Genomic DNA, 22404 nt, shown 5'->3' on the forward strand with positions numbered 1-22404 from the left:
TGGGCAAGTTTCTTTGAAAAGTGCTGACATCGAAACAGCCTCAACTTCATTTCCAAACATCCTATAATTTTCTCTCGACCATAATTGGACATCTTCCAACCTATGCCAGAGTATACACAGTAATGATATTGTATCTGCTTCTTCAACTGCGCATCCTGATAGCGCCTAACTTGTATAATGATTGGCTGCTTGCCGTGAGAGTCAGCCACGTAGCGATACAGTCTTCAGCCTGGTATCTCATATTATGCAAACAGCGATTATGTTCTTCATGATATGAGCACCTTATCAGCAAATTTTCAGTGTTCCCAGCGCGATCCAAACAATGGCACTATTTCGATTGCAGGGATTGCTTCCACTTCGACAAAGCGGCCTAAAATCGTGCTGTTATGGCTCCTTTCATGCTGTCGATAGTTTGCAATTTTCCAATCTAACAAAGTTAGCGAAAGATGTGTTAGAATAGAGACAAGTCATACTAGAGAATTAAGAGCTTGCATAGCCAAATCGAACGGTGCGGATGATTGACGCAAAAGATCGGTATCGCCCTCCATTCAGACTTGAGACGGAGAACCTCGAGAGGTGTACCCTAAACATCCTGAAATTTGTGTTAAAAAGACAAAGGATGATTCTCGACTAAGTTGGGTCCTCTTGGTACACGCCGCGAGTCGGACATTCCAAGGTGTCATGTACATGTATGGCTCCATAATCCAGATCAATCAAGGAGGCTCCGTTGATAGGTACCTAGGTCTTCAGCACAGGAGAAAATAAGTCTCGGTGTGCCAAATTCGATGATGTTTGAGTCAAGCTCATGCATCATAATCGACTCAGACACAGGCATCGCGAAAGGAAGGCCAACATCCCTAAGGCTTCTGACAATGGTTCTAGTTGGACCACCTTCGGCACGAAGCGTCAAGCTGAGGCCTTCGTGAGGCTTTCGATGACTATTAGTATTCGTCAGCAGTAAGATAAGGAGATTAATTAGATCTTCCTTTGGATGGCCATGGAGAAGGTGGTAATCAAAAGTCTCCTGACTCATAGCGTCCTGCATTCTTCGTGATTTAGCGAACGAGATCCAATAGTTGACATCTGACTTTAGTCGCGGGGTGAGAGGCCCATGTGTAAAGGTATTCGAATTCTTAAGCGTGGACAGATCGAACACCTCGGACAGGACTGCAAAAACAGCATCTTGTGGAGTAAGGTGCGTTTCCAGTGTCAGAGCAAGCGATGCTAGCAGCCACAAATATCCGCTGGAACAAGGAGTCTCGTCGACTACGAATCCTTCCAAGTGGGGTTTAGAGACCGAGTTGCACTCTGGATGAAATTTCCACCTGTCCTCCATGGCATTGGCATCAATGACATTGGAATGTTCCGTAACACCCGAGTAGAAATAGCTGAAGTAGACATCGTGGGCGGAGTAGGAATTACTCTGTGGATTTGGAGAAGTTTCTTCTAAGGCGCTGAGTTCCGTCAGATCTCGTTGAGAAAAGTCATGCGTCGATGAAGAAGACGCCATTCTATGAGCGTAGCGAGTGATAGTCCATAACTCGCTTGACTCAATATTCTCGAGCAGCTCTTTTGTACGGTCCTGCAAGGCAATCAAAATCCTCTGTAACATTCATATTAGCACCATTTTCCTATTGAAAACTACGAGGAGATTACCTACTTTAAGACTCCTGTACATGGTCTCCAGAGCAATGATGGCTGCTGTCAATACTTTGCTCCGATCGGATAGTTGCTTCTTCGACTTCTTGTTTTTCGTAGCTTGGAACGCCACCACTACTTCTCGCAGCTCCTCGTTGCGTAATGCCAATTGATCTGTTAGTTCTTGCAAGGCTTGTCTTAGCTCCGCAATCTGGCTTTGAGTTTGCCTGTGCTCGGCCTGGTTGACCTCGGATGACGTATTGACGACATTGACTATTTCGACCTCGATCGACTCTATCTTCTGGGCTGTAGCACTAATAGACTCTTGATTCCTTGTCTCCACCCGTTCTACCTCAATCCGTATTTCTTGCCTTGTCTGGTTGTGCTCATTGTGGTTTGCTGCTTTCGAATCCGCAACTATCTGGCGGAATTCAGTGCGGGTCATATCATGACTGCTTTCGATATCTCCCTTAATTTCCTCAGAAATAGTCCGGATGGTATTAGTTTGATCTTGTAAGGTAGTCGCGAAGATATCACGATTCTGGATGATAGCGTCAATAACCCGCCTCTGGGCTTCGGTAGTGCCTGCGAACTGTGACTCGATGTCGCTTCCTAAGCTTTCGAGCTGTTGTCTAGATGTAATTTATTAGCGCAACCAGGGGTGTGACTTTGATCACTTACTTGGCACGTAGGGTGATGTGCAAATTCAGCTCTGAGCGGAAGGAACATAGTCTATGCTCTAAATCCAGTATCTTATCCTTGCTCCAGACGCTTCTTATCGCTTTTCGTAGTGTCTTCCATTTAGTCTTGTTGCCCTGCATCCTCACCTCGGCCAAAACCTCAGAAAGGTCCGAACTTGCACTTGCGATTGCGCTACAAAGGTTCTGCAATTCGGCGTCATTCAAGCGAACAGCTCGGTCTTCGACCTGAACACGAAGAGTGGTGAGATGATTAGCGGCAAGCTCGATTGCAGCGTTCTCGTCGAGGATACCGTCACCCGAACGATACAGCTCGACGCCCTTCGATATGCATTTACCGCTGAAATCAATGAGCTGAACAACAGCAGAAACGCTACCGATGACGGCCAGCGCTTCGGCCATTGTTCTTATGGGAGTCAGCCACTATTTCGACACGGATCTCTTGGTAGGGCTGAGAATAAGCCAGCCGGATGCCGGCCCTGTGTAAGAAACAACGTTAAGAAACAATGTTGAGAAGGATAAGGATAGACTTTTTATCAGTTGGGCACAAATTGGAGTAAGGAATGACGATATTCTTGATGTGAGAATTTTTCTACTTAAATGCGGCTGTGCAGAACAGAATGCCTTGCATGTATGCCAAGGCTTTGCCCAATTCAGCGTTGTTGCTCTCGAATGGAAGGAACACTCTCCATCGGTGAAATTCGTGGCCGATTTTGCGACAAGGCTCAAATTTACAAAATGTAAAGTATTGCGCATAATAAATTAAGTTTATACTTAATATTTATAATAAGAACGTAGAATTACTTTTTGATAAATTAGACTTAAAGTCTAATCAGAAACAAACTTTGTAGTAGTGTGTAATGTTGGAGTTAGTATAGGACATTTTGGTGTTCTCGAGTGCCAAACTCGGCTAGGAATTTCATAGATGGAAAGCTCACTTTTCAATCAATCCCATCCCCAACTATTTGAACAACGAAATACTCCTGTCCGCTCACTAAACGCAGCTATACGCACCCATAGCTCAGCATTTCATTATCGTCAGTGTTTTGCTTCATTCCACTCCCGCCAGTTAAAGGGTCAAATCATAAGGCGAGATACTGTGCCTCAAGCCACAAGATCCACGCCCCTAACTCGCAGCATCCAGAATATAACTTCACAGCAAAATTGATCGTTTTGTAAGAGAGAAAAGAAGAGTTTGATATTGGTATCTTAAGTTTTGATCTCCATATATAAATGTATATAAACCGCACCAATATCATCATGGTATCATTCATTACCCTATACACCTCCCCCTTCCTCCAAACAACTATACCAACAAGAAGAACACCAAAAAAAAGAAGAAAGAGATAGGATCGACCTCAGAATCTAAACCCCAACCTTACATCACCCCAGAAAAGAAAATAGTTTAATACCCACTATCCCACGTCTCATCCGCACTCTTCACCATCTCCAACACCGGCGCCCTCCCCTCAGCCTTCTTCCTCGCCTTCCGCTCCTCCCTCGTAACAAGCGTCGGCGTCATCGGAACCAACGGCGTGAACGGCTGGTACGGCGAATAGGGCGTCGCGCCCGCTGACCAGGGGGTCTTCAAACCCGCTGTATTTGGGCCGTGGTGCGAGGGTCCTGTTCGCTCCAGCACCGTCGTCTTAGTCGTGGGTGCGAAGGACGGGGATAAGATCGCTGGCTCGAATTGCCGGAAGGGGAGGGCGCGAGTGGAGGAGTTGTTCGAGGCGGGGGGTTGGGGAGTTGATTTCTGGGATCGTGGGGGTGGGAAGAGGGGCGTTTGAGAGGTGGTGGATGTGGCGGATGTGGGGTCCATGGAGGTTTGGGAGGGGTTGGGGCGGTGTTGTTTGTAGGGGTTTAGGTTCATGGAGCTGAGTTGCTCGTCGATGGTTCGGGTTGGGGAGACGCCGTTGGAGTTTTGTCGTGAATGGTTGTATGGTTCTTGGTCTTTGGGGATTGGTGGGGGTGGAGGAGGATTGTAGTATTTTGGTGTAAGAGGCTCTTCGTCTGATGCTCCGCTTTGGGGGAAAGTCGCTGACATCGGTGTAGCCAGGGGCGAAGAGATGTTCATTGCTCGAAGTCCCTTCTTTCTTGGAGAAATCAGTGAAGAGATAATAGATGAAGCTCGCGATTTTGTCTTTGGCTCATCGAAATTGAGGTTTGATGGACGACCCTTGGGAGTTCGCTGAGGTGCTGACATTGGAACTGGGCCTGTCTTCTGCAGTAAAGGTGGTGGCAGCTCCTTCACATTCACACCCGCCTTCTTAGCTTCTTCCTGCTCCATAACGTGCGCATAGATATCCTCCAGATCACGATCCATCATTTCCCGGTCAGCCTCGACAATTCGGGTATCGACGTATGGATCTGATCCGGCAGGTGTAACTGGTGATCTGACAGAGCTGGGGTAAATGTATGGATTCTTGGTATCCTTCTCTGGTGAAGGCCAAGAGAAATTTCGAGGTCCACCTCCTGGTGAAAGTGGAGTAGGGTTGAACTGTGTTATGATAGGTGCTGGGTGTACCATCTCAATATCAAGAGCTCTGGCAGCACGCTGAACCGAAAGACGAAGCTTTCGTCCGATGAGAACCAGAGCTATACCGACAACGCAGACCGAGAAGAGATAAGCTCCCAGGATAGCTCCAACTTGGGCGGGGATCAGTGCTGGATCTCTCGAGGCGTGAGCTGAAAGTGGTGGACCGTCTTCTGGTGATGGAGCTGGATCCCAATCGATGTTCAGCGGGTTGTGCTTGGGAGGATCGTACAGGATGTTGGCAGAACTTATACCAGCATAGATGAAGAGGAGGAGAATGAGGGCAGGATTGATCGCTGTCTCAGTCCCCCTATGCATATTGCCACTGTCTACCGTGGTAAGGAAACGTCCGCACTGTGAGGCTTCAGCGCCGAAAGACGAAACGTTTGGCGATACAAAGAGAACATGGAGTTGAGTCTTGTTCTTGCCAAAGATGGGCGGCTGTAGGTGATATACCGGGGAGCCGAAGTCCACCGCTGCATCGAGTGAGCCGGCGGGACAGGCCAGCGCGGGGTCTCATTGGGCGCAGTCATGATGAATGAATGTGTATGGCTGAAAGAAGCTGGTCAGGAACGTGCATGCATGAGGACCCAGAATAGCGCCCGGAGGTGTGAAAAGATTTGGATGGAGGAAGATTTGGGAAGATTTGGGTGGAAAAAGAGGTTGTTCCTGCGGTGTGCGAGTTCTCTGTGGACCTTTGGACGGTTCCCCTCAGTATGTTTCCATGCAGCTCTGCTAGCTTGCAGCGTGTTGGGGCGTGTGGTTGGTTGAAGATCTGCCTGTAAGCGCCCGGGCTGGGGTGGCGGGAGCTGGCTGATCCAGGGTGCGACAGGGGATTCGCAGGGGAGAAGGGCAGATTGGCTGAAGATCTCTGCCCGTGCGCCCTCATCACCACCGACGACCATCTGCCCATCTCAAGTCACACAGGTCACTCCCAAATCACCGCATCTCCAGCGGCTCCAGTGTGAACAGAAGTGGTCTTATTGCACCATATCTATCGTTTCCATCCCCCGTCCTGGCTTGTTTGACGTGCGAAATCCACCTACTTCATGCTTCAATCCTCATCACAGTGTGATGGAGTCTCTCATAAGTCAGATGTTTCTATAGCATGGGACACGACGCTGACACCATGTGATGGATTGCCGACGGGATGAGATAGTCCTAGCATGAAGTCAATGCACCGTGATATTTATCTTCATTGGGCGAAACATGCGATATTGAGAATGGGTACAAGGTACTGACTGGACATCTTGATTGCTTTGGATTCCAAAAGTGATAGCACTTCGATCCGAAAGAAGCGGCGATAGAATTGCATTGCGGAGATTTGATAGGCTTTTCTTGCTTGATATTGTAGGAGAAGGCTATTGGATTGCAGTGGCCGAAATATCACGATATAATTCGAGGTAGGATCTGCCTCCTGATCATCGCTAGTCGCGAAGAAGATCTTTGTTTCGTTTCAATTCTAAAGATGGATGTTTCCACAGCAAATGACCAGCGTCTGAGGCGAAACGAAACATTTCAGCTATTGGCTATCCCTATTTATGAAGTTGGCCATCTACAAATAGTTTGTGGCTTTATCGCTCTCTCTCCTTTTATTACCACCAGATGTTGGAAAGCAATGCGCGCAACGAATGGGATTCTTGAAGCTTAGGCAAGAGCAACAAGAATGGTTGGAATCTTGAACATGAGAACTCACTTGAGATAATCAGGCGCACGTGTCGAATTTCCTTTTTTGGACAGTCATATCAACGCCTGCCTTTCAGTTGTCCTTGAATGTTCGCAGCGACAGAATTGTGTTCAGAATGCATGTATCAGATATCTGAGTGTGCCGCTTGACACATTCCTGATGCAGCTTTCCTCGATCCTCGTCGTCGCTGAAATCCTAAAATATGCGAAAAGCCTAGGCAAAGAGAGGAAGGTACATTACAGACAGCGGAGACAAAGCATCACTGCAATGTGTTATTCTTTGCTTAGGACATCACTCGCAACTTTCAAGATTCTTTCTGCCAACAAATCAAATTTCTCCTCAGAGAACCCTCGACCAAAACCACGCAGTGGAATCTTATCAAATTTTCTTCGGCGCAACTGTCCCAGACCATGCGAGGCCGTATTATCACTTTCAGCCCCATAAGGACTTTTGATCCACAGAGTTCGGAAGATGATGTCTAGGTCTGACACACCCTCTGGTGCTTTCATCTCAACGTTGAAAATGTGACGGAAGAACTTGTAAGAAATTGAACTCTGTCATCAATGACTTCAGTCACATGAGCAACTGACCTTTCATTTTCTCTGGAAGTCATGCATAATTTTCAATCTAAGTCGCAGCAAGTTCCTCTCATTGGCCATTTTCATCCCTAGCGCCGCATATCTTTGGTATCGAGGGGATCGCGGCTCTTTAGTACGGATTAGCTCAGCCCTATGTCAGTCCTTCCACAATTGGAGACTCTACTACCCCACAAACAAGGAAGGCGAACGTCACCATGAAATCTAGAATCTAATCTGATTTATAGTTTTCCACAAACTCCATTTTTCTCTTTTTATTTTCCCATATACACCATTCATTCCACTTTCCTTCACTAAGTAAACGATACACAATCCTTATTTATTTACATACTTTCGGTCTCACCAAAGCATCCAACAGGTACGGAACTATAATCTCTCAAAAGTCTAACTAGCAAACTAACAGAAGACCCAGAATGGATCCAACACTCGAGCAGATCGTCGCCGCCACAAAAGCCTCCCTCAAAGCCAACGCAACCTTAATCGACGAAGCAAAATGCCACGTGTATGGCCAATTCCTGCATAGAATGAACCAAGCCGAAGCCAACGGCCTCTACTGGAGCTGCTTCATCTTCAACATCATGTTATTGATAATCGTAGCATGCCTCTACACCAGCTCCATAAAACGCCAGAAGTACGTCTATCACTCCCACGTTTCCATAAATAAACAGTGCACTAATCTACAAACAAAAAGGGCTTTCGAAATCGCGTTCCACGTCTCGACCTGGCACCCCGAAATTTCAGAACGCGACATCGAAGGACTACGCCGCTCGCACCGCAGAAGCGAGCACTGGCTCCTCTTCGCCAGTTTCGTCGCTGCTTCGGTCATGATCCCCGTGATCATCATCGAGGCGTTGGCTGGTCTCAACATAAATTTCTGCCACAAGCAGGATCTGATCATGTTCTACTGGGGTCCCTTCTTTTTGCTCTCGGTAGGAACACTAATTGCTACCTGGGGACTCTTCTTGAGTCAGAGTATCGAGAATGAGCCAGCTTGGAACGTGGCGCTGGGTACGCCTGTTCTGGTATTTGCTGCGCTGGGCCACTGGGCACATGTTTTTGTGAGGTATAGTTGGAGACAGATGAGAGATAAGGAGAAGAAGGTTGTGCATCCATCGTTGGCGCCTCGGGATTTGTGTCCGAGATAGTAAGTCTTTCGTCATCCCATTGGGAATTCAGTGCTAATTTTGGGCAGTCTTCCAATTTGCTTGCACTGCCAAACGGATTCGAATTTTCCTACCCGTACTATGTCTCGCGCAATAAGTCAGGCCTCAAGTCAGTACCGTTTGGTGCTAAATGCGGCGCCGGTCGAAACATCAGCGCTCAGCGTGCCAGATAGTATTGTCGAGCAACCCACCAGCAGGGAGATGCAAGCTGTTGCAGGGCCCAGTATCCCTGAGATCAACGTTTCGAATCATACTTCTGAGCGGAATAGTAGCGAAGAGAGGCCTAGTATACGATTCGCGGAGCCAGCGTCAAGATAGTAAGCATGGGCGATGTGGAGCACAAGAACTGTAGGATACTCAGTCCTCACTATTTTTGCAATAAGACAAGCTCAAGGAACTTTGTATGAGGGAGCTATCAGCAAGCCTTCTGCTATTTTGTCTATTCATAACTCGTGGGGTACATTAGCACATTAAACAGCTCGGCCTGCTTTCCCAACCTGGATAATTTCGCCAGTCCGTTGCTCATCACTTCTCAGCACTGGCCACGAAGCTCCATCCGCCTTTACAAACGTCACTTCCAGCTTCGTGCCCAGGATCTTGGATGTCGACTTCTCGGAATCGATGGAGCCAAACAGAGGAACAACGGTTTTATACCGCTTGGGAGTTGGATCTGTGGTGACTAGGTCGAGGGATAATTCGGTAGAGGCGAACTCCACCTTGGCGTTTTCTTTATCGATCTTCTTTAGGAAAAAGGAGGCGATTACCGTTGTTGGCGTCTGGTAGAAATCATGTCTGTACATAATAATTAATACTCGTCTTCCAACTCCTATCATCATCAATGCCTATGACATACCTCACCGTCTCCAATATCTCCTCCCCACCCTTCTCATTAACACCCTTCTTCTTCCCACTCCCAATAAATAGATGCCGGTCTTTAGTCTGACACCCCTCAATCCTCATAAACTCATCAAACTCCAGCACCCGCCGTTTGCAGCACGTATACCCCTTACTCCCCTCATGAAAAATCGGCACCCCAGGATGAAAAACGCACTTCTCGCCCTCCCTCCCACCGCCATTATATGCCTGTCCGCACGCCTTCCGCCGACACATCTTGCCCTTCGGAATCTCAAGGCTCGGATCATCGTCCTCGGATTCTGGTGGGGGTGGTGGCGGGGTAGCTGTTGGTTGCGGGGCGGCGTTCACGGGCAGCCGCGAGCTCTCTGTTGCTGTGGCAGGTGGAGGAGCAGGACTGGGAGTCTCTGCGGCGGCGGCGTCGCCGGTCTTCTTCTCGAGTTGTGGGGGGTGGTCTGTTGTGCTGTGTTTGCCGGTGGTGCAGGGTGGGATGGCGAGGAATTCGTCGAAGGTTAGGACGCGGGGTTTGCAGCATTTCCAGCCTGGGGGTTTATCTTTTAGTTTCGGAGAGAAGATGAGGGTTGGGGTTTGAGGGGAGAGAGTAGAGGGAATACCTTTCTGTCCTTCGTGGAAGATTGGGGGGCCGGGGTGGTATTGACATTCCTCCTCTGGGTCTGTGTATATCTTCCCACACGATTGATGAACGCATTTCTGCGCCATGTTGAGCTGCACTGTCTCGAGTTATTGAATGTGGTCAAGTTGTAGAGCGCAAATAATGAACGTGTGGGATGAAGGATGTGTTCTCTGTTTGGCATGGAAGCTTAGAGAAGCTTGAGGCATGGTACCTCAGATGCAGGCAGAATTGGGCGGTCAGAGGGATTTCGACAGGGTCGTAGCCAGTTTGGTGATGCACTCTGCATACTGTACTTCTATCACACTTGGGACCGCCTATTCAGTTATTGGTTCATTCGGAAGTTTCCTCCGTTCGGGTTCGGATTCGGGTTACTGAATCCACTTTGTTATACAGACGAGTGGAAGAAGATGTACCCCTCGATACGACTTCTCCATCAATGCCGAATCACTCTCTTTACACGTGCCAACTGTTCACTATGTACAAATGCAAAACAAACATTATCCACCGTGTGGGACAAGCGGCCTTTCGATTACAAGGAGATCGATGTTATGAAGCCAGAAGAAAAGAAGTGGAGGGACTTGTATGAGTTTGATACTCCAGTGGTTTGTCTGCATCTCGAAAAGGGGAGCATCGGCTAATTGAGAGTAGATACATGTCAGCCTCTCAACATCCGGAGAAGAGCAATCAGAGCTATCTTCGCAAGCAAAGAAGCTGATGCATCGGTTTGAATTCGACCAAGTTAATGAGAAGATGGATCTGGTTGAAGCGGAAGCAAGTGGATCGGAAGAAGTATGATTGAGCAGGAAGGGTTTGGAGCTACCGCTTAACTTGCAATGATTAGTATGGACATGAGGACGAATCGAAGCGTAAGCTTAGTACAAACTCTCCGCATCTATGCAGAGCTTGTGTAAATCGTAGTTCTAAAGACCAGGACCAGAAAACCTCACGAGGCATCAGATGCAGCTTTTGCGTCTATTTCAGGTCATACCCTTTCAGATTCTAAATACCCCCAGCATAGTCGAGGTAATTAGGCCTTGGGAGGAAGATACTATCGGGGACTTATCATGTTGATACTGTCTGACTATGAAACAACTCATAGATAGACTTTGTGCTTGAACGTTTCTGGCCATATAAACAATCATCTCTTCGAACCTAAGTACAGGATCATTTGTAAATATGAACGAGTACTCGGACATGGAAAGTGCTGCGCCGGATTAGGTTTAATGATCAGCCAGTCGCCGATTTGTAATGTACACAAACAACTATTCCATCCCGGCCATAAGCTCTACACGGTCTAGCATCATCGCTCTTCTACCTACCCATTCTTTAATCAAATCCCAATCTTCTCCCTCTTCTTCTCCTCTTCGCCATATCTCGCGAAACCCCCAGGCGCCAGCAACTTTGTCGATTGCTGCTCTTTCCTCCTCCCGTATCCATCGTTCTCTCAATGGTACACCCTGAGCCCAAGTCACACGATCCATTTGATCATTAGCTGTCGTCACAGCTACAACGCCAACTGTTGCAGTCAGCCCCACATAGGCCAGTATTCCAGCAAATGCGACCTGGGTAGCCATAGCGGAGTCCATAGTGGTTTGAAGCAGGGACAGTTGAGAAGCAAGACTGTAGGCTGCAACAGGAGTAACAGCAAGACCGGTAGCTGGAAGAAGCCCTTTCCGAACAAATTTAGCACGATGAAATGCTTTTGTGCAATATGACATCTCAATGATGTCCATGGCAGCCGTCAGATTCTTCGCACGAATGGCTGTTTGCAGAGCATGATCCGCAACGGCCAATGGAACGGCGTTTGCAACTTTATTGGGGTTCTGTTTGTTGTATCGAATTGGAGAGGATCCCTCTTGGGGGAATGGTTTGCTGGCATAAAGAAGGAGGACCTCTGGAAGTGTCTCTGGCTTTCCTAAAATTTCCTGTATCTCCACGTAGAGCTGCAAAACTTGAGGTGATATGAAGACCGGTGGGAACTTCATAACAGCATATGCAAGATTTGACAATTCATCTGCCATTTGTCGGAGGCCCGAGGATATATTCGCAACTGATATTCTTTTGGGATCAGACTCGTCCAGAGAAAGTAATGCAGATGCGGCACCGTCTCTTCCTGATTTCACAGGAATCGTATCGTCGAGAGTAATAAGTTTGGCCATTGCTTCACATTTTCCAAGGACGTATAAGGTGTCTCCTTCCGACGGGATCCTTTCGAGATTTAGGAGAGAATTGCATGTCTGTCTGACTTCTCCAATTGCATTCTCCAGCTCAACAACGCTCCTTTTTGTGCTGTTAACCTTCTGTGCTTGGCTAGAAGTCGAGGCTACAGCTTCTTTTTCTCCCCGAGAGGTCGATGAGCTCGTATTTGACGGTTTCTGAGAACATATCCTCCTACCAGTTGAGAATGTTCGCGTGGGGTAAACGGATCTCTGTGGTCGAAATTGAGGTCTAACAAGAGGCTTTTGAGCGATCATAAAATCGCAGAATTGGCATATGTTCGCCTGAGGTTGTAGAACGCGTCTTGACATTTTTGAAGATGCGATTCGAAAGTGGACAATAAATTCAATGGCCAGCTCTCGGAAGCTTGTGTTTGCATCGAAATGTTGATCCTTGTGGCTTCAACTTACACCCCTGTTCGGCTGATGACTAAGGAAACGGTGGCTGAGGGAAAGTGACGACGAAGTTCCGAAGTGAAGCTCCAGGCACCGTTATCTCTCTTGCTTTAAGAAACATACATTGGACTCTGCAATCATCTTAAGCAGGTGCCCATCATATCTGGGTCTTGCTTTATGCCTCGATAGCGTTCATACATAACGCTTAATACAATTATCCTTTTCATTACTGATCTCATCTCACCAACTCCCAACACACGATCATGCCGCCTCCTCCACCACCACCTCCTCCTCCTCCTCGTACGTTCGGACAATTCTGTGTATATTGAACAAATGCTAATACAGATCAGCTGGGATGGGTGGCCCTCCACCACCTCCTCCTCCACCGCCCGGAAACTTACCATCACGACCTCAAGGAGGATCAGGGAATAGGGTGAAGGCCCCGCCAGTCGTAGCTAAGCCCAATCACTTCAAGGGCTTAAAGAAAGTCAATTCACCATGCTGACCAAGTCATAGGGAGCTCTACTATCGGATATTCACAAAGGCAAAGCACTCAAGAAAGCAGTCACGAACGATCGATCAGCTCCAATTATTGCACCAACCTCCGGAGGCTCATCTGCAGCACCCGTATCAGGCGCTCCCCCAGTACCAGGAATGCTAAAACCACCCGGAGGCGGAAATAGAGCAAGGAGCAATAGCGATCAGAGTAGCAGAGACTCTGGAAGTGTCACAGGCATGGAACAACCACCACAACTTGCCGGACTATTCGCCGGAGGCATGCCGAAACTAAAGAAGCGTGGAGGTGGTGTTGATACAGGAGGTATTTCTGATGGCCTGGTCATATCTAGTCTCCAGCTGACATGAATACAGCAAACCGCGAATCATCGTATACTTCGGATCCAGAAGAGTCGCGGAGTTCTGCACCAAAACCACCAACTATAGGAGCACCTAGGCCGCCTCCAAATGCTGCACCTCCTATACCAGGAACTCAGAATGGAAACGCGCCACGATTTGCACCATCAATAGCGAATCTTAGGAAGACTGGTGGACCCAACGTCCCAAGACCGTTCTCTTCTGCTTCTATGAAAGGTCCCCCACCTCCAATTGGGAAGAAGCCACCTGCTCCTCCACCTTCGTTTCGAAAACCATCAGCCCCTGCTCCCCAGGCTCCCCCCCCCCCCCCATCTTCTGCCCCTCCCCCGCCATCTTCAGCCCCGCCATCTTCAGCCCCGCCATCTTCAGCCCCGCCTCCTCCAGCGGCACCTCCCCCACCGCCCTCAGCAGCTCCAAGGCCTCCATTTGGTGGTCCATCAAGATCACAACCACCTCCTCCCCCACCAACATCACCACCATCAACGAACGGTGCAAGCCAAAGTCTTGCTATGCAAGCTGCAATCAGGGCAGCTGCTCAGGCGTCTCCCTCAGGTGCTCCACCCCCACCACCTCCTCCGCCAAGTGCTCCCCCTCCATCATCACATCGTGCTCCGTCTCCGCCTTCATCTGCGCCTTTACCACCGATATCTCGCCCTCCACCAGTTCAAGCACCCTTGCGATCCATGCTTGATCCAAGTTCGTACACTTTATCTTCAAATGGAACATTACCCAAAAGTCCTAGTCCGAACAGGGGTCCAGAAGCCTCGAGACGAGTCGAGATCAACGATACTAGATGGAGATTTCAAGATGAATCGCAGTTGCCAAAGCCTAGAGATTTTCACGGTGGGCAGAAGAGGTATAGGGCTGGACGTGGAAGCAGTGTGCCTCTAGATCTGAGTGCCTTCCAATGAGTGAGGCGAAGGATGGAACGACAAATTGACGAACGTTGAACTTATTTGAGATTGCATGTCAAGATGGGACATTACTGAGAACATGCGGGCCAGTAGCTCAATGTTGATGAGATACAGGAGCGAGATGGGAATTGCCAAGGGGGACGGGCACGAGAAGACGGTTGTACTTCGGTGCATATGGGAATAGTGGATGAGGTTGCCGATGACTAGTTTGCTGTTCAAGGTCGTCTCAGTCTTCAAATATGCTTTCCTTCACTGGATTGCGGTTTAGCCAAATGCTAAGTAGAGAGTCGACAAGTCGAGGCAAAGCCATAGACATGAGCAATGCATAACGAGTATTATTCCAGTCTACTAACAAATCCGCTGTGTCTGACATTTCCGTGTCAAAAAGTGACCTCTTTTCTCAGAGCAAGTGCGAGAAAGCTCTGCTCCCTAGCTAGTTACTCTCACTGTCTCCTGTAATGATACACTCGTTAATGGGGGTTTGGAGCTTTGAAATGTCCCAGACCAAAATGTTCTTTACCAAATGTAGTTAGCCACATCAATGTTGACCTGCACGTCGCCTTCATTTGGTAGGGGCAAAAACTTGGACATTTTTAAAACTGCGGACATTTCATAAAGAACTAGCCTCCAGCCCATATTTTGGCCATTCCCTTTCCCCAAATGATAGTAATATATCCTGCAGGATGTCTTGCACCTTTGTAGAAAGAGTCTACCAAAACTTGAACTTGGCCTACAATACGCAGAGAATCAGAAGCAATGTCCTAGCACTATGTATCATTTATCTCAAGGGCTGCTTAGAAATGCACAGTACAATTCAGGATTATGAATGTCCCTGCAACCCTGGAATATTTGGTGGAGAGTAAGTGTCAAAGGTGTCTCTTAGAATCTGACGAATCTTCATCTCCTTGTTTTTTGACTTCAAGGTTGTGTCTTGAATTGTTATTTCTTGGCTAGTTTGTCTCTACTTACTGACGGAATATATTGACCCCTCTTCGAGACCATGAACGTAAAACCAAATGAAAAAATCTTAGATTGCAATCCAGTCATCAAAATAATTTCTTTGCAAACGACTTGTGATGCAAGACGAAAACGCTCCGGTCATACGATAAATAGAACTTCTCAATTCTCTAACCCAAAGGCTGATGTCCCATGGAAAGCTATGTAGGTACGCTATGCAAGAACGTTGAAGCCGAAGGCAAGATGGCGTCTCACGACATTGAATATATATAGAATTCAGCTTCGTGAGATCCACCATGATCATCTAAGAAAAGACTTTGCCTCGTGCCCTCAGCCTCGGTGTGGAGAACGTAGCGCACAGTGGATGAATCGGTACCAAGCCTCGAGCGCACGGCGGCATTTGAACAACCCGCAGCGCAGCAAAGGTGGCCTTTTTAAAAGACCTGGCCCTAAGACCAAGCTCCCTCAACCGCAACGTCGACCTCAGCTTATTTTCTTCTGCCAACTCCCTCCTCCTACAACCATCCATTCTCTCTGTCTGCTGGCAATTCAGTCTCACTTTAAATCTAATACGATAGAGTGATTTGGTGCACTTCCAGCAGGACTGCGACAATGGCACAAATCCGCGGAACGGCTGGGTACAATCTGGGCGGACAGACCTCCTTTGGACAACCAAGCAGAGGAGACACGATGAACGATCCTAGTCCTCTCGATGCTATTCGGGAGCAAACGGGCAAGATTGAGGATTTCTTGGACACTCTGAGTGATCCAGTCAAACCGTATGTCTCGCCGCCTTGCACTCAGACCCCGCCCTGTACTGTGGACAACAAAGAGCTTCGCAAAATCATGGATTTGCTCGGTTTGATGCTGACTTTCATTTCTGCAGGTATCTGCCAGCTATCGGACGATTTTTAATCGTCGTCACTTTCTTGGAGGATGCGCTCCGTATAATTACACAGTGGAGCGATCAGCTCTTATATCTCCACGACTATAGGCACAGTATGGGATCTTCGTCCCTCTGCGAATAGGATAATTGCTGATTATCATTTCTATAGTTCCCTATGGTCTCACACACATCTTCTTGATCGTCAATGTACTTGCAATGGTCTCATGCTCAAGCTTGGTGATTGCAAGAAAATACTCGGATTACGCAGTGGCAGGATTGATCGGTGTTGTGGTCACCCAAGCTCTCGGATACGGTCTCATTTTCGACTTGAACTTCTTCCTCCGAAATCTGTCGGTCATGGGTGGTCTCTTGATGGTTCTGTCCGATTCATGGGTTCGCAAGTCCAAGGCGTTTGCTGGTCTTCCAGAGCTTGATGAGAAGGACCGCAAGATGTACTTCCAGCTTGCTGGCCGAGTCCTGTTGATCTTCCTCTTTATTGGCTTTGTCTTCAGTGGCAAGTGGAGCGTCTGGAGAGTTATTGTGGCACTCTTCGGCTTCGTGGCTTGTGTAATGGTTGTGGTGGGCTTCAAGGCAAAGTTCAGCGCCATTATGCTGGTCGTTATCTTGAGCGTTTTCAATCTCCTGGTTAACAACTTCTGGACTGTAAGTTCTATTCTCTGTGCATGTAAAAATCTCATAAACTAATTATCACCCAGCTTCACGAACACCACCCACACAAAGATTTCGCCAAGTATGACTTCTTCCAAATCCTCTCGATTGTCGGTGGACTCCTCCTTCTAGTAAACAGCGGACCAGGCAAATACAGCATTGACGAGAAGAAGAAGGTCTACTAGTGACCGTGACGAAAGAAACGGGGAATGGGGACGAAGCCAGTGGTTGGAAAATAAGAATCTGGGTTGCCCTGCATTGGGCGGAGTTCATCTTGACAGGGAAGGGAACAATCACACGAGTTCAGTCTTTTATAGCGAGAGAGGACGAAGAGTCTGATCCGCCTTCTCTCAGAGCATAGCAGTCATCTTTCCGGCGAATGTAAATTTTCGAAAAGTCATTTTACGATTCACATGAAGCTATTTTTGATGTGATATCACACAAGCAAGCTGACCAAAGCAACTCGAGTCCGGCTTCTAAGCCCCAGCTGATATCAGACATTGATGTCAGCCCAGAAAGTGAAGCCACTGACGGACATTGAAAAAGCCACGGTAGCGTATTGAGGGGCAAGTGCAGCCACCAATCCCGGATGTCCCGCGCTCCACAAGCGGCAGAAGCAATTTAACCTTAAAATGTGTAGATCATATGTGGGATGTTAGGTTCTAGAAGTCATGATCTAGGAGGTAATATGTCACTTCAAGGCGGATATTGAACGAACGGAGAGTGGTATTGGGTGTATATTTTGTCATTGTTTCATTGTATAATTCATAGATACGGATAATGGATAAACAAATCAGTTTGAGAGGAGATTCTCTCAGCTATGATAATAATCATACTCATACTGCAGGCGCCAGATTTTCAAACCAACACATCATCTCTCTCTGTCTCCAAGCCCCAGAGACTTGCATGCTCGGAGTAGCTTGCACTTTTTCGCTCACATTGTTTTGATCCTGCGGGCATAGTAGCTGTCACTCAGCGGTGGTTCTCCTCGCGTTTCATAAGGTCAGTATTTCAATTCCAAACCTCTCGAACCGTCCACCTCGTGGCATTCCTCCCTCCGTCCTTGAGGTGAATATAGCTGGACACTTCCTCTTATATAGACCTTGACAAGTCGGCTGGACATGCCAAAGTAGCCATGCTATTCTTTAACGTTGCAACTCATAGTTCCCATGAGAGTCTGGACTTTGCTGATAGGGTCTGGAGGGCTAGCTCAATTGGCAGCAAAAGTCCTTGGCGTAGCGGGACAAAAGATATATCTCGTATCCAACTCCACATTCATTCTCCTTGATTTCGAAGCGAGAGGTATGGTGATGTAGACGCAACATGGAAATATACGAATTGCTTCTCAGCGAGATACCCCTATCTCCCAAATGTCAGATATGATGCCGATAAGCTGCACGGCCGATCCTGCGTCAATCATGCAATGACCAAAGCATCAATGGCGACCTTTGCCATCTTAAGAATCTGGAGGCAACCATGGGTTTGCTCTCCAAGACATAATTTCTGCCCAAATGACCCGTACTCCATATTGCCAGCAGCAACATGAGCGTCTAACATGTCATGCCGAGTTCGTTGGCGTAATTCCATCTCGCCAACCAAGTCTTTCAATCCTTTGTGCCTGAAACCATCCTGTTCATGGCCATAGATATCCACTCTGAGTAGAGCACGAACGGTGGTCCTCCATTGGTGAGCAGGCATTTCCACTGCGTTGAACATTAATTCCTTGTCAAGGCAAGCCATAGTGTGTTCCACGGTCTTCTGTTTACCGCACAGTCCTCCATAGTCCTGGAAACGGAAGGTCTTTGTCTCACCAGCAGCTTCTGCGGCATCTGTCTCATCATCGACCATTTTGAGTAGCTTTTGATAGCTATTGGCTATGATAGGCAATATAGTCCCGAGAAGCATAGTATTCTGAAAGGATTCAATCGGAGGATTTGGATTGTCCAGGACAATTGCTCCACATTGAGCGCACCAAATACAAGATGCAGCCGTTGCAGCAGCGCTACGAACAGTCTTCAATGCCACCACTATATCAGTCGGAAGAGTCTGCAGCGCTGATAGACTGAGGTACATAGATGGTAAGCAACTGCATGGTCCAAGAGGTAGAGCTTGAGGGGTAGATTGTTCGCTATCAGACACAGAGGCATTCGAAGTCGTGAGCTGAGGTGCTGAGTCCAGAGAGGGCAGAGGTCCATCTGGGGGCCCAAAATCGATATTACCAAAGTTTATGTGTGGTCCATTCATAATATCACCGTCCCCAAAATGCCAAATAGTTCGCCCATTGTCAAGCTTCGACATGAGCTGCTCGCTAGTAGGCTCTGGACGTAGGCCATAACTCGACTGCGTATTGGTGAAGTATGGCTCCGCTACATTGGAGTCATTGTAGCCCTCTAGGTCATCTGCAACGAGAGGGAGCGCCGAAACGTCGATGTCAATGTTCGCATTGTTGGTAGGTTCCTCCCTTGTAGTCTCGATGAATTGACGCTTTCGAGGTCGACCCATAGGTTTCTGCTCAGAATAATGGCACACAATGTTCTCTCTCCTGCAACGCTCACATCCATCTGGATCCTTGGAGCATGCTAGCTTCCGTGTTCCTAAACATGATCAGTAATTGAGACGAGGGGCGTCGCTAATAACCCACTGCACTCATCGCAAGCCCTGTGTTTAACAGGCTTGTTCGCTGGAGCACTGGTTTGGGGCATTGCAAGGGTGGACCCGAGCGCCTTCGGGTCGAGATTCAGTGAGCTTATAAATTTTGTAAACGTAGTCATAGATCTGGTGGAGGAGGAAAACTGAAATGAATACTGTTGTTGGAAGGCAACAAGGTGTAGCGTCTAACAGGTGATCTCCGCCAAATGTACTGTACGTGAAATGCGCTAATGTCAGATAAGAAAATCGATAAGGCTGAACAAAAATTATTTTTTAGGGGGGCAGCTTAGAAAGACAGGAAACAACAGCTCTACATCAATACGATGGCTCCCTCAACAATGGACAGGAAAAGGAAAGCCGTTACTAGAGATGTTACCGAGTTGTCAGATGTCGAGTCGGAGGCAGAATTTGGAGACGGCCTGCTGGAGGGTATCTTGTCGCAAAGCGAAGATTCAGAAAACGAGAGTGACGAAAATGAGGACAGCGATGAAGCAGAAGACGAAGAAGATCTTGACGAGCTTGAGGATTTAGGCAGCGATGAGATACCATCTGAAGAGAGTGAGGACGATGTGGAGGACCAGAATGGAGGACTTGTCAAGAGCAATGGCAAAAACTCCCGACTTTCAGACCTTGTACACAGGCAAGCACAAACGAAGGAAGAGAAGGAAGACAAACCCAATTACACGGTAACCACGGATGCCAATGGAGGTGAAAGATATGTCTACGAAGAGATAGACCCCGTTTATGACTCCGACGACTCGGATGCGCCAGTCACCACCAACACCGTAGGAAATATCCCATTGACTTTCTATGACTCGTATCCTCACATTGGCTACGATATCAATGGCAAGAAGCTTATGCGGCCGGCAAAGGGAGAAGCTTTGGATGCATTATTGGACAGCATAGACATTCCCAAGGGTTGGACTGGTCTCACAGATCCAGCTACAGGAAAACCTCTGAACCTCAGTCAAGATGAGTTGGAGATATTGAAACGAATCCAGACGAATGAGATGCCGGAGGAAGGCTATGACCCTTATCCAGTATGTACTCTTTCCTGTGGCACTATTTATAAATACTAATGTAATTCAGGCGACTGTGGAGTACTTCACTGGAATTGAAGAGATCATGCCTCTTAGTGCAGCTCCCGAGCCAAAGCGACGCTTCCTTCCCTCCAAGCATGAGGCAAAGCGGATAATGAAGATTGTCCGTGCTATCAGAGAGGGCAGGATACTACCGTATAAGCCACCCGAGGAAAGAGAAGACGAGGAAGAGGAGGTTCATTATGACATTTGGCAGGATGAGCAGCCTCGACCTGATCATGTTATGAATATTCCCGCTCCAAAGGCACCACCACCAGGGTATGATCTCAGCTACAATCCTCCACCAGAGTATCTGCCCTCGAAGTCTGAGAAGCAAGCTTGGGACAACACGGACCCCGAAGATAGAGAGAAAGAGTACCTGCCAACCACTCATGACTCCCTGCGAAAAGTGCCAGCTTACGATAAGTTCATCAAAGAGAGATTTGAACGATCTCTTGATCTGTACTTGGCACCCAGAGTTCGAAAGAACAGACTTAATATCGATCCAGCATCACTGCTTCCAAAGTTGCCCAAGCCCGAAGAACTCAAACCATTCCCAACAGTGTGTTCAACTCTATTTCGTGGTCATGAAGGGCGAGTGCGAAGCTTGGCAATCGATCCATTAGGTGTTTGGCTTGCTAGTGGTGGGGATGATGGCACTGTTCGAGTTTGGGAACTTTTGACTGGCAGACAGCTTTGGAGTGCAAACATTGGAGATGAGGAAGCAGTCAACGTCGTGAGATGGCGACCAGGAAGAGATGCTGTCATCCTCTCAGCAGCTGCTGGAGAAGATATCTACCTACTCGTGCCTCCAGTTGTTGATCCAGAGACCGAGACAGCAAGCAGAGATTTGCTTGATGCAGGGTTTGGCTACGCAACAAATGCTACCCAAGCATTAACCGCAAACGGTCAAAAGAAAGAACCTGTTGCAAAATGGACACGTCCTGGCTTTCGACTAGAGGATGAAGGAGTTCTCATCAAGATCACGGTACGAACCACAGTCAAGGTCATCAGCTGGCACAGGAGAGGAGATTTCTTCTCGACTGTATCTCCAACAGCACAGAAGAGTGCTGTTGCAATCCATACTCTCTCCAAACATCTCACGCAAATTCCTTTCCGCCGACTTCCAGGTATCCCTCAAACCGTTCAGTTCCATCCCTCGAGACCTCTATTCTTTGTTGCCACACAACGAACAATTCGAAGCTATGACTTGCAAAAGCAAGAACTTGTCAAGATTATACAGCCAGGTGCGAGATGGATCTCATCCTTCGATATCCACCCTGGTGGAGACAACCTGATTGTTGGATCTTATGATCGACGACTGCTGTGGCACGATCTTGATCTTTCAACTCGACCCTACAAGACCATGAGATTCCACTCAAAGGCCATTCGAGCAGTGAAATATCACAAGGGTGGCTTCCCATTGTTTGCAGACGCCAGTGATGACGGTAGTCTACAAATCTTCCACGGCAAGGTTGTAAGCGACATGATGGAAAACGCTACGATCGTACCTGTAAAGGTATTGAAGGGACACAAGGTGAAAAGTGCTTTGGGAGTTATGGATATTGATTGGCATCCAAGAGAACCTTGGTGTGTTAGTGCAGGCGCGGACGGAACTTGTCGTTTATGGATGTGATATCAACTCTTGTTACTTGTTGCTCATAGCATTGGTGTTATGGTTGTTAGACATCAGTTATTGACAATGAAAAAAAGCATAAAATCATGCTCTGCAAGGTGTGGATAAGTACTCCGTACAGAAGTATATTTTACGCTTTGAGGTTTCAGCAGGATACTCTGAAGGCGGCACAGTCTAGTTCGAAGCATTTGAAGTTTAACAACAGTCTTCGAAACCAACATTCGCAGTGTTAGCATCACAGAAGAATGGTACTGCTTAACGCTGGGTTGTAGATTGATCGGTGTTACGGATATAAAAAGCGGGGTGTTGCTGTTACACGAGGAAGTCG

At 47.8% G+C, this 22404-nt stretch overlaps 11 protein-coding genes across 11 annotated transcripts; 5 read left to right on the top strand and 6 right to left on the bottom strand.

The window, feature by feature from the left end:
- Positions 1 to 431: 431 nt before the first annotated feature.
- On the bottom strand, positions 432 to 1605 carry LY89DRAFT_445737 (uncharacterized protein). Its single transcript, XM_018207580.1, has one exon. The coding sequence runs from the start codon at positions 1508 to 1510 to the stop codon at positions 710 to 712; it is 801 nt and encodes a 266-aa protein (XP_018074873.1). The 5' UTR covers positions 1511 to 1605; the 3' UTR covers positions 432 to 709.
- A 595-nt stretch (positions 1606 to 2200) lies between these two features.
- On the bottom strand, positions 2201 to 2897 carry LY89DRAFT_682244 (uncharacterized protein). Its single transcript, XM_018214464.1, has one exon. It carries the CDS (start codon positions 2736 to 2738, stop codon positions 2316 to 2318), a length of 423 nt encoding a protein of 140 aa, XP_018074874.1. The 5' UTR covers positions 2739 to 2897; the 3' UTR covers positions 2201 to 2315.
- Positions 2898 to 3588: 691 nt separating this feature from the next.
- LY89DRAFT_682245 (uncharacterized protein) lies at positions 3589 to 5531 on the bottom strand. Its single transcript, XM_018214465.1, has one exon. It carries the CDS (start codon positions 5185 to 5187, stop codon positions 3742 to 3744), a length of 1446 nt encoding a protein of 481 aa, XP_018074875.1. The 5' UTR covers positions 5188 to 5531; the 3' UTR covers positions 3589 to 3741.
- Positions 5532 to 7282: 1751 nt separating this feature from the next.
- Positions 7283 to 8699, top strand: LY89DRAFT_445796 (uncharacterized protein). The gene has a single exon (XM_018207581.1). It carries the CDS (start codon positions 7566 to 7568, stop codon positions 8295 to 8297), a length of 732 nt encoding a protein of 243 aa, XP_018074876.1. The 5' UTR covers positions 7283 to 7565; the 3' UTR covers positions 8298 to 8699.
- LY89DRAFT_682246 (chord-domain-containing protein) lies at positions 8498 to 10150 on the bottom strand. Its single transcript, XM_018214466.1, has 3 exons — positions 9782 to 10150; positions 9169 to 9709; positions 8498 to 9107 (listed from the first exon to the last, which is right to left on the bottom strand). Exons 1-3 carry the CDS (start codon positions 9885 to 9887, stop codon positions 8786 to 8788), a joined length of 969 nt encoding a protein of 322 aa, XP_018074877.1. The 5' UTR covers positions 9888 to 10150; the 3' UTR covers positions 8498 to 8785.
- On the top strand, positions 9851 to 10966 carry LY89DRAFT_705408 (uncharacterized protein). The gene is made up of 2 exons (XM_018217449.1): positions 9851 to 10403; positions 10450 to 10966. The coding sequence occupies exons 1-2, from the start codon at positions 10209 to 10211 to the stop codon at positions 10594 to 10596; spliced, it is 342 nt and encodes a 113-aa protein (XP_018074878.1). The 5' UTR covers positions 9851 to 10208; the 3' UTR covers positions 10597 to 10966.
- On the bottom strand, positions 10917 to 12381 carry LY89DRAFT_682248 (uncharacterized protein). The gene has a single exon (XM_018214467.1). The coding sequence runs from the start codon at positions 12327 to 12329 to the stop codon at positions 11064 to 11066; it is 1266 nt and encodes a 421-aa protein (XP_018074879.1). The 5' UTR covers positions 12330 to 12381; the 3' UTR covers positions 10917 to 11063.
- A 287-nt stretch (positions 12382 to 12668) lies between these two features.
- On the top strand, positions 12669 to 14678 carry LY89DRAFT_682249 (uncharacterized protein). Its single transcript, XM_018214468.1, has 4 exons — positions 12669 to 12713; positions 12764 to 12846; positions 12930 to 13233; positions 13284 to 14678. The coding sequence occupies exons 1-4, from the start codon at positions 12677 to 12679 to the stop codon at positions 14195 to 14197; spliced, it is 1338 nt and encodes a 445-aa protein (XP_018074880.1). The 5' UTR covers positions 12669 to 12676; the 3' UTR covers positions 14198 to 14678.
- A 752-nt stretch (positions 14679 to 15430) lies between these two features.
- On the top strand, positions 15431 to 17393 carry LY89DRAFT_682250 (SURF4-domain-containing protein). The gene is made up of 4 exons (XM_018214469.1): positions 15431 to 15936; positions 16044 to 16156; positions 16213 to 16706; positions 16760 to 17393. The coding sequence occupies exons 1-4, from the start codon at positions 15770 to 15772 to the stop codon at positions 16895 to 16897; spliced, it is 912 nt and encodes a 303-aa protein (XP_018074881.1). The 5' UTR covers positions 15431 to 15769; the 3' UTR covers positions 16898 to 17393.
- A 735-nt stretch (positions 17394 to 18128) lies between these two features.
- On the bottom strand, positions 18129 to 19414 carry LY89DRAFT_579338 (uncharacterized protein; the record flags this gene model as incomplete). Its single annotated transcript, XM_018208998.1, has 2 exons — positions 18129 to 19306; positions 19354 to 19414. The coding sequence occupies 2 exons, from the start codon at positions 19412 to 19414 to the stop codon at positions 18129 to 18131; spliced, it is 1239 nt and encodes a 412-aa protein (XP_018074882.1).
- A 232-nt stretch (positions 19415 to 19646) lies between these two features.
- Positions 19647 to 22177, top strand: LY89DRAFT_640148 (ribosome biogenesis protein erb1). The gene is made up of 2 exons (XM_018211652.1): positions 19647 to 20401; positions 20451 to 22177. The coding sequence occupies exons 1-2, from the start codon at positions 19685 to 19687 to the stop codon at positions 22074 to 22076; spliced, it is 2343 nt and encodes a 780-aa protein (XP_018074883.1). The 5' UTR covers positions 19647 to 19684; the 3' UTR covers positions 22077 to 22177.
- Positions 22178 to 22404: the final 227 nt, after the last annotated feature.

The sequence above is a fragment of the Mollisia scopiformis genome (assembly GCF_001500285.1).
Source record: "Mollisia scopiformis unplaced genomic scaffold LY89scaffold_6, whole genome shotgun sequence".
NCBI classification, from domain to species: Eukaryota; Fungi; Ascomycota; class Leotiomycetes; order Helotiales; family Mollisiaceae; genus Mollisia; species Mollisia scopiformis.

Excerpts from the sequence above, each read along its gene's own strand:
- LY89DRAFT_445737 (XM_018207580.1), bottom strand. The coding sequence starts at position 1,510 with ATGGCGTCTTCTTCATCGACGCATGACTTTTCTCAACGAGATCTGACG.
- LY89DRAFT_682244 (XM_018214464.1), bottom strand. The coding sequence starts at position 2,738 with ATGGCCGAAGCGCTGGCCGTCATCGGTAGCGTTTCTGCTGTTGTTCAG.
- LY89DRAFT_682245 (XM_018214465.1), bottom strand. The coding sequence starts at position 5,187 with ATGCATAGGGGGACTGAGACAGCGATCAATCCTGCCCTCATTCTCCTC.
- LY89DRAFT_445796 (XM_018207581.1), top strand. The coding sequence starts at position 7,566 with ATGGATCCAACACTCGAGCAGATCGTCGCCGCCACAAAAGCCTCCCTC.
- LY89DRAFT_682246 (XM_018214466.1), bottom strand. The coding sequence starts at position 9,887 with ATGGCGCAGAAATGCGTTCATCAATCGTGTGGGAAGATATACACAGAC. Across the intron at positions 9,710-9,781 it reads CTTCCACGAAGGACAGAAAG|GCTGGAAATGCTGCAAACCC; the intron begins GTATTCCCTCTA and ends ATAAACCCCCAG. Across the intron at positions 9,108-9,168 it reads GAGATATTGGAGACGGTGAG|ACATGATTTCTACCAGACGC; the intron begins GTATGTCATAGG and ends TATTATGTACAG.
- LY89DRAFT_705408 (XM_018217449.1), top strand. The coding sequence starts at position 10,209 with ATGTACCCCTCGATACGACTTCTCCATCAATGCCGAATCACTCTCTTT. Across the intron at positions 10,404-10,449 it reads ATGAGTTTGATACTCCAGTG|ATACATGTCAGCCTCTCAAC; the intron begins GTTTGTCTGCAT and ends AATTGAGAGTAG.
- LY89DRAFT_682248 (XM_018214467.1), bottom strand. The coding sequence starts at position 12,329 with ATGTCAAGACGCGTTCTACAACCTCAGGCGAACATATGCCAATTCTGC.
- LY89DRAFT_682249 (XM_018214468.1), top strand. The coding sequence starts at position 12,677 with ATGCCGCCTCCTCCACCACCACCTCCTCCTCCTCCTC. Across the intron at positions 12,714-12,763 it reads ACCACCTCCTCCTCCTCCTC|CTGGGATGGGTGGCCCTCCA; the intron begins GTACGTTCGGAC and ends AATACAGATCAG. Across the intron at positions 13,234-13,283 it reads AGGTGGTGTTGATACAGGAG|CAAACCGCGAATCATCGTAT; the intron begins GTATTTCTGATG and ends ACATGAATACAG.
- LY89DRAFT_682250 (XM_018214469.1), top strand. The coding sequence starts at position 15,770 with ATGGCACAAATCCGCGGAACGGCTGGGTACAATCTGGGCGGACAGACC. Across the intron at positions 15,937-16,043 it reads CTGAGTGATCCAGTCAAACC|GTATCTGCCAGCTATCGGAC; the intron begins GTATGTCTCGCC and ends TCATTTCTGCAG. Across the intron at positions 16,707-16,759 it reads TGGTTAACAACTTCTGGACT|CTTCACGAACACCACCCACA; the intron begins GTAAGTTCTATT and ends ATTATCACCCAG.
- LY89DRAFT_640148 (XM_018211652.1), top strand. The coding sequence starts at position 19,685 with ATGGCTCCCTCAACAATGGACAGGAAAAGGAAAGCCGTTACTAGAGAT. Across the intron at positions 20,402-20,450 it reads AAGGCTATGACCCTTATCCA|GCGACTGTGGAGTACTTCAC; the intron begins GTATGTACTCTT and ends AATGTAATTCAG.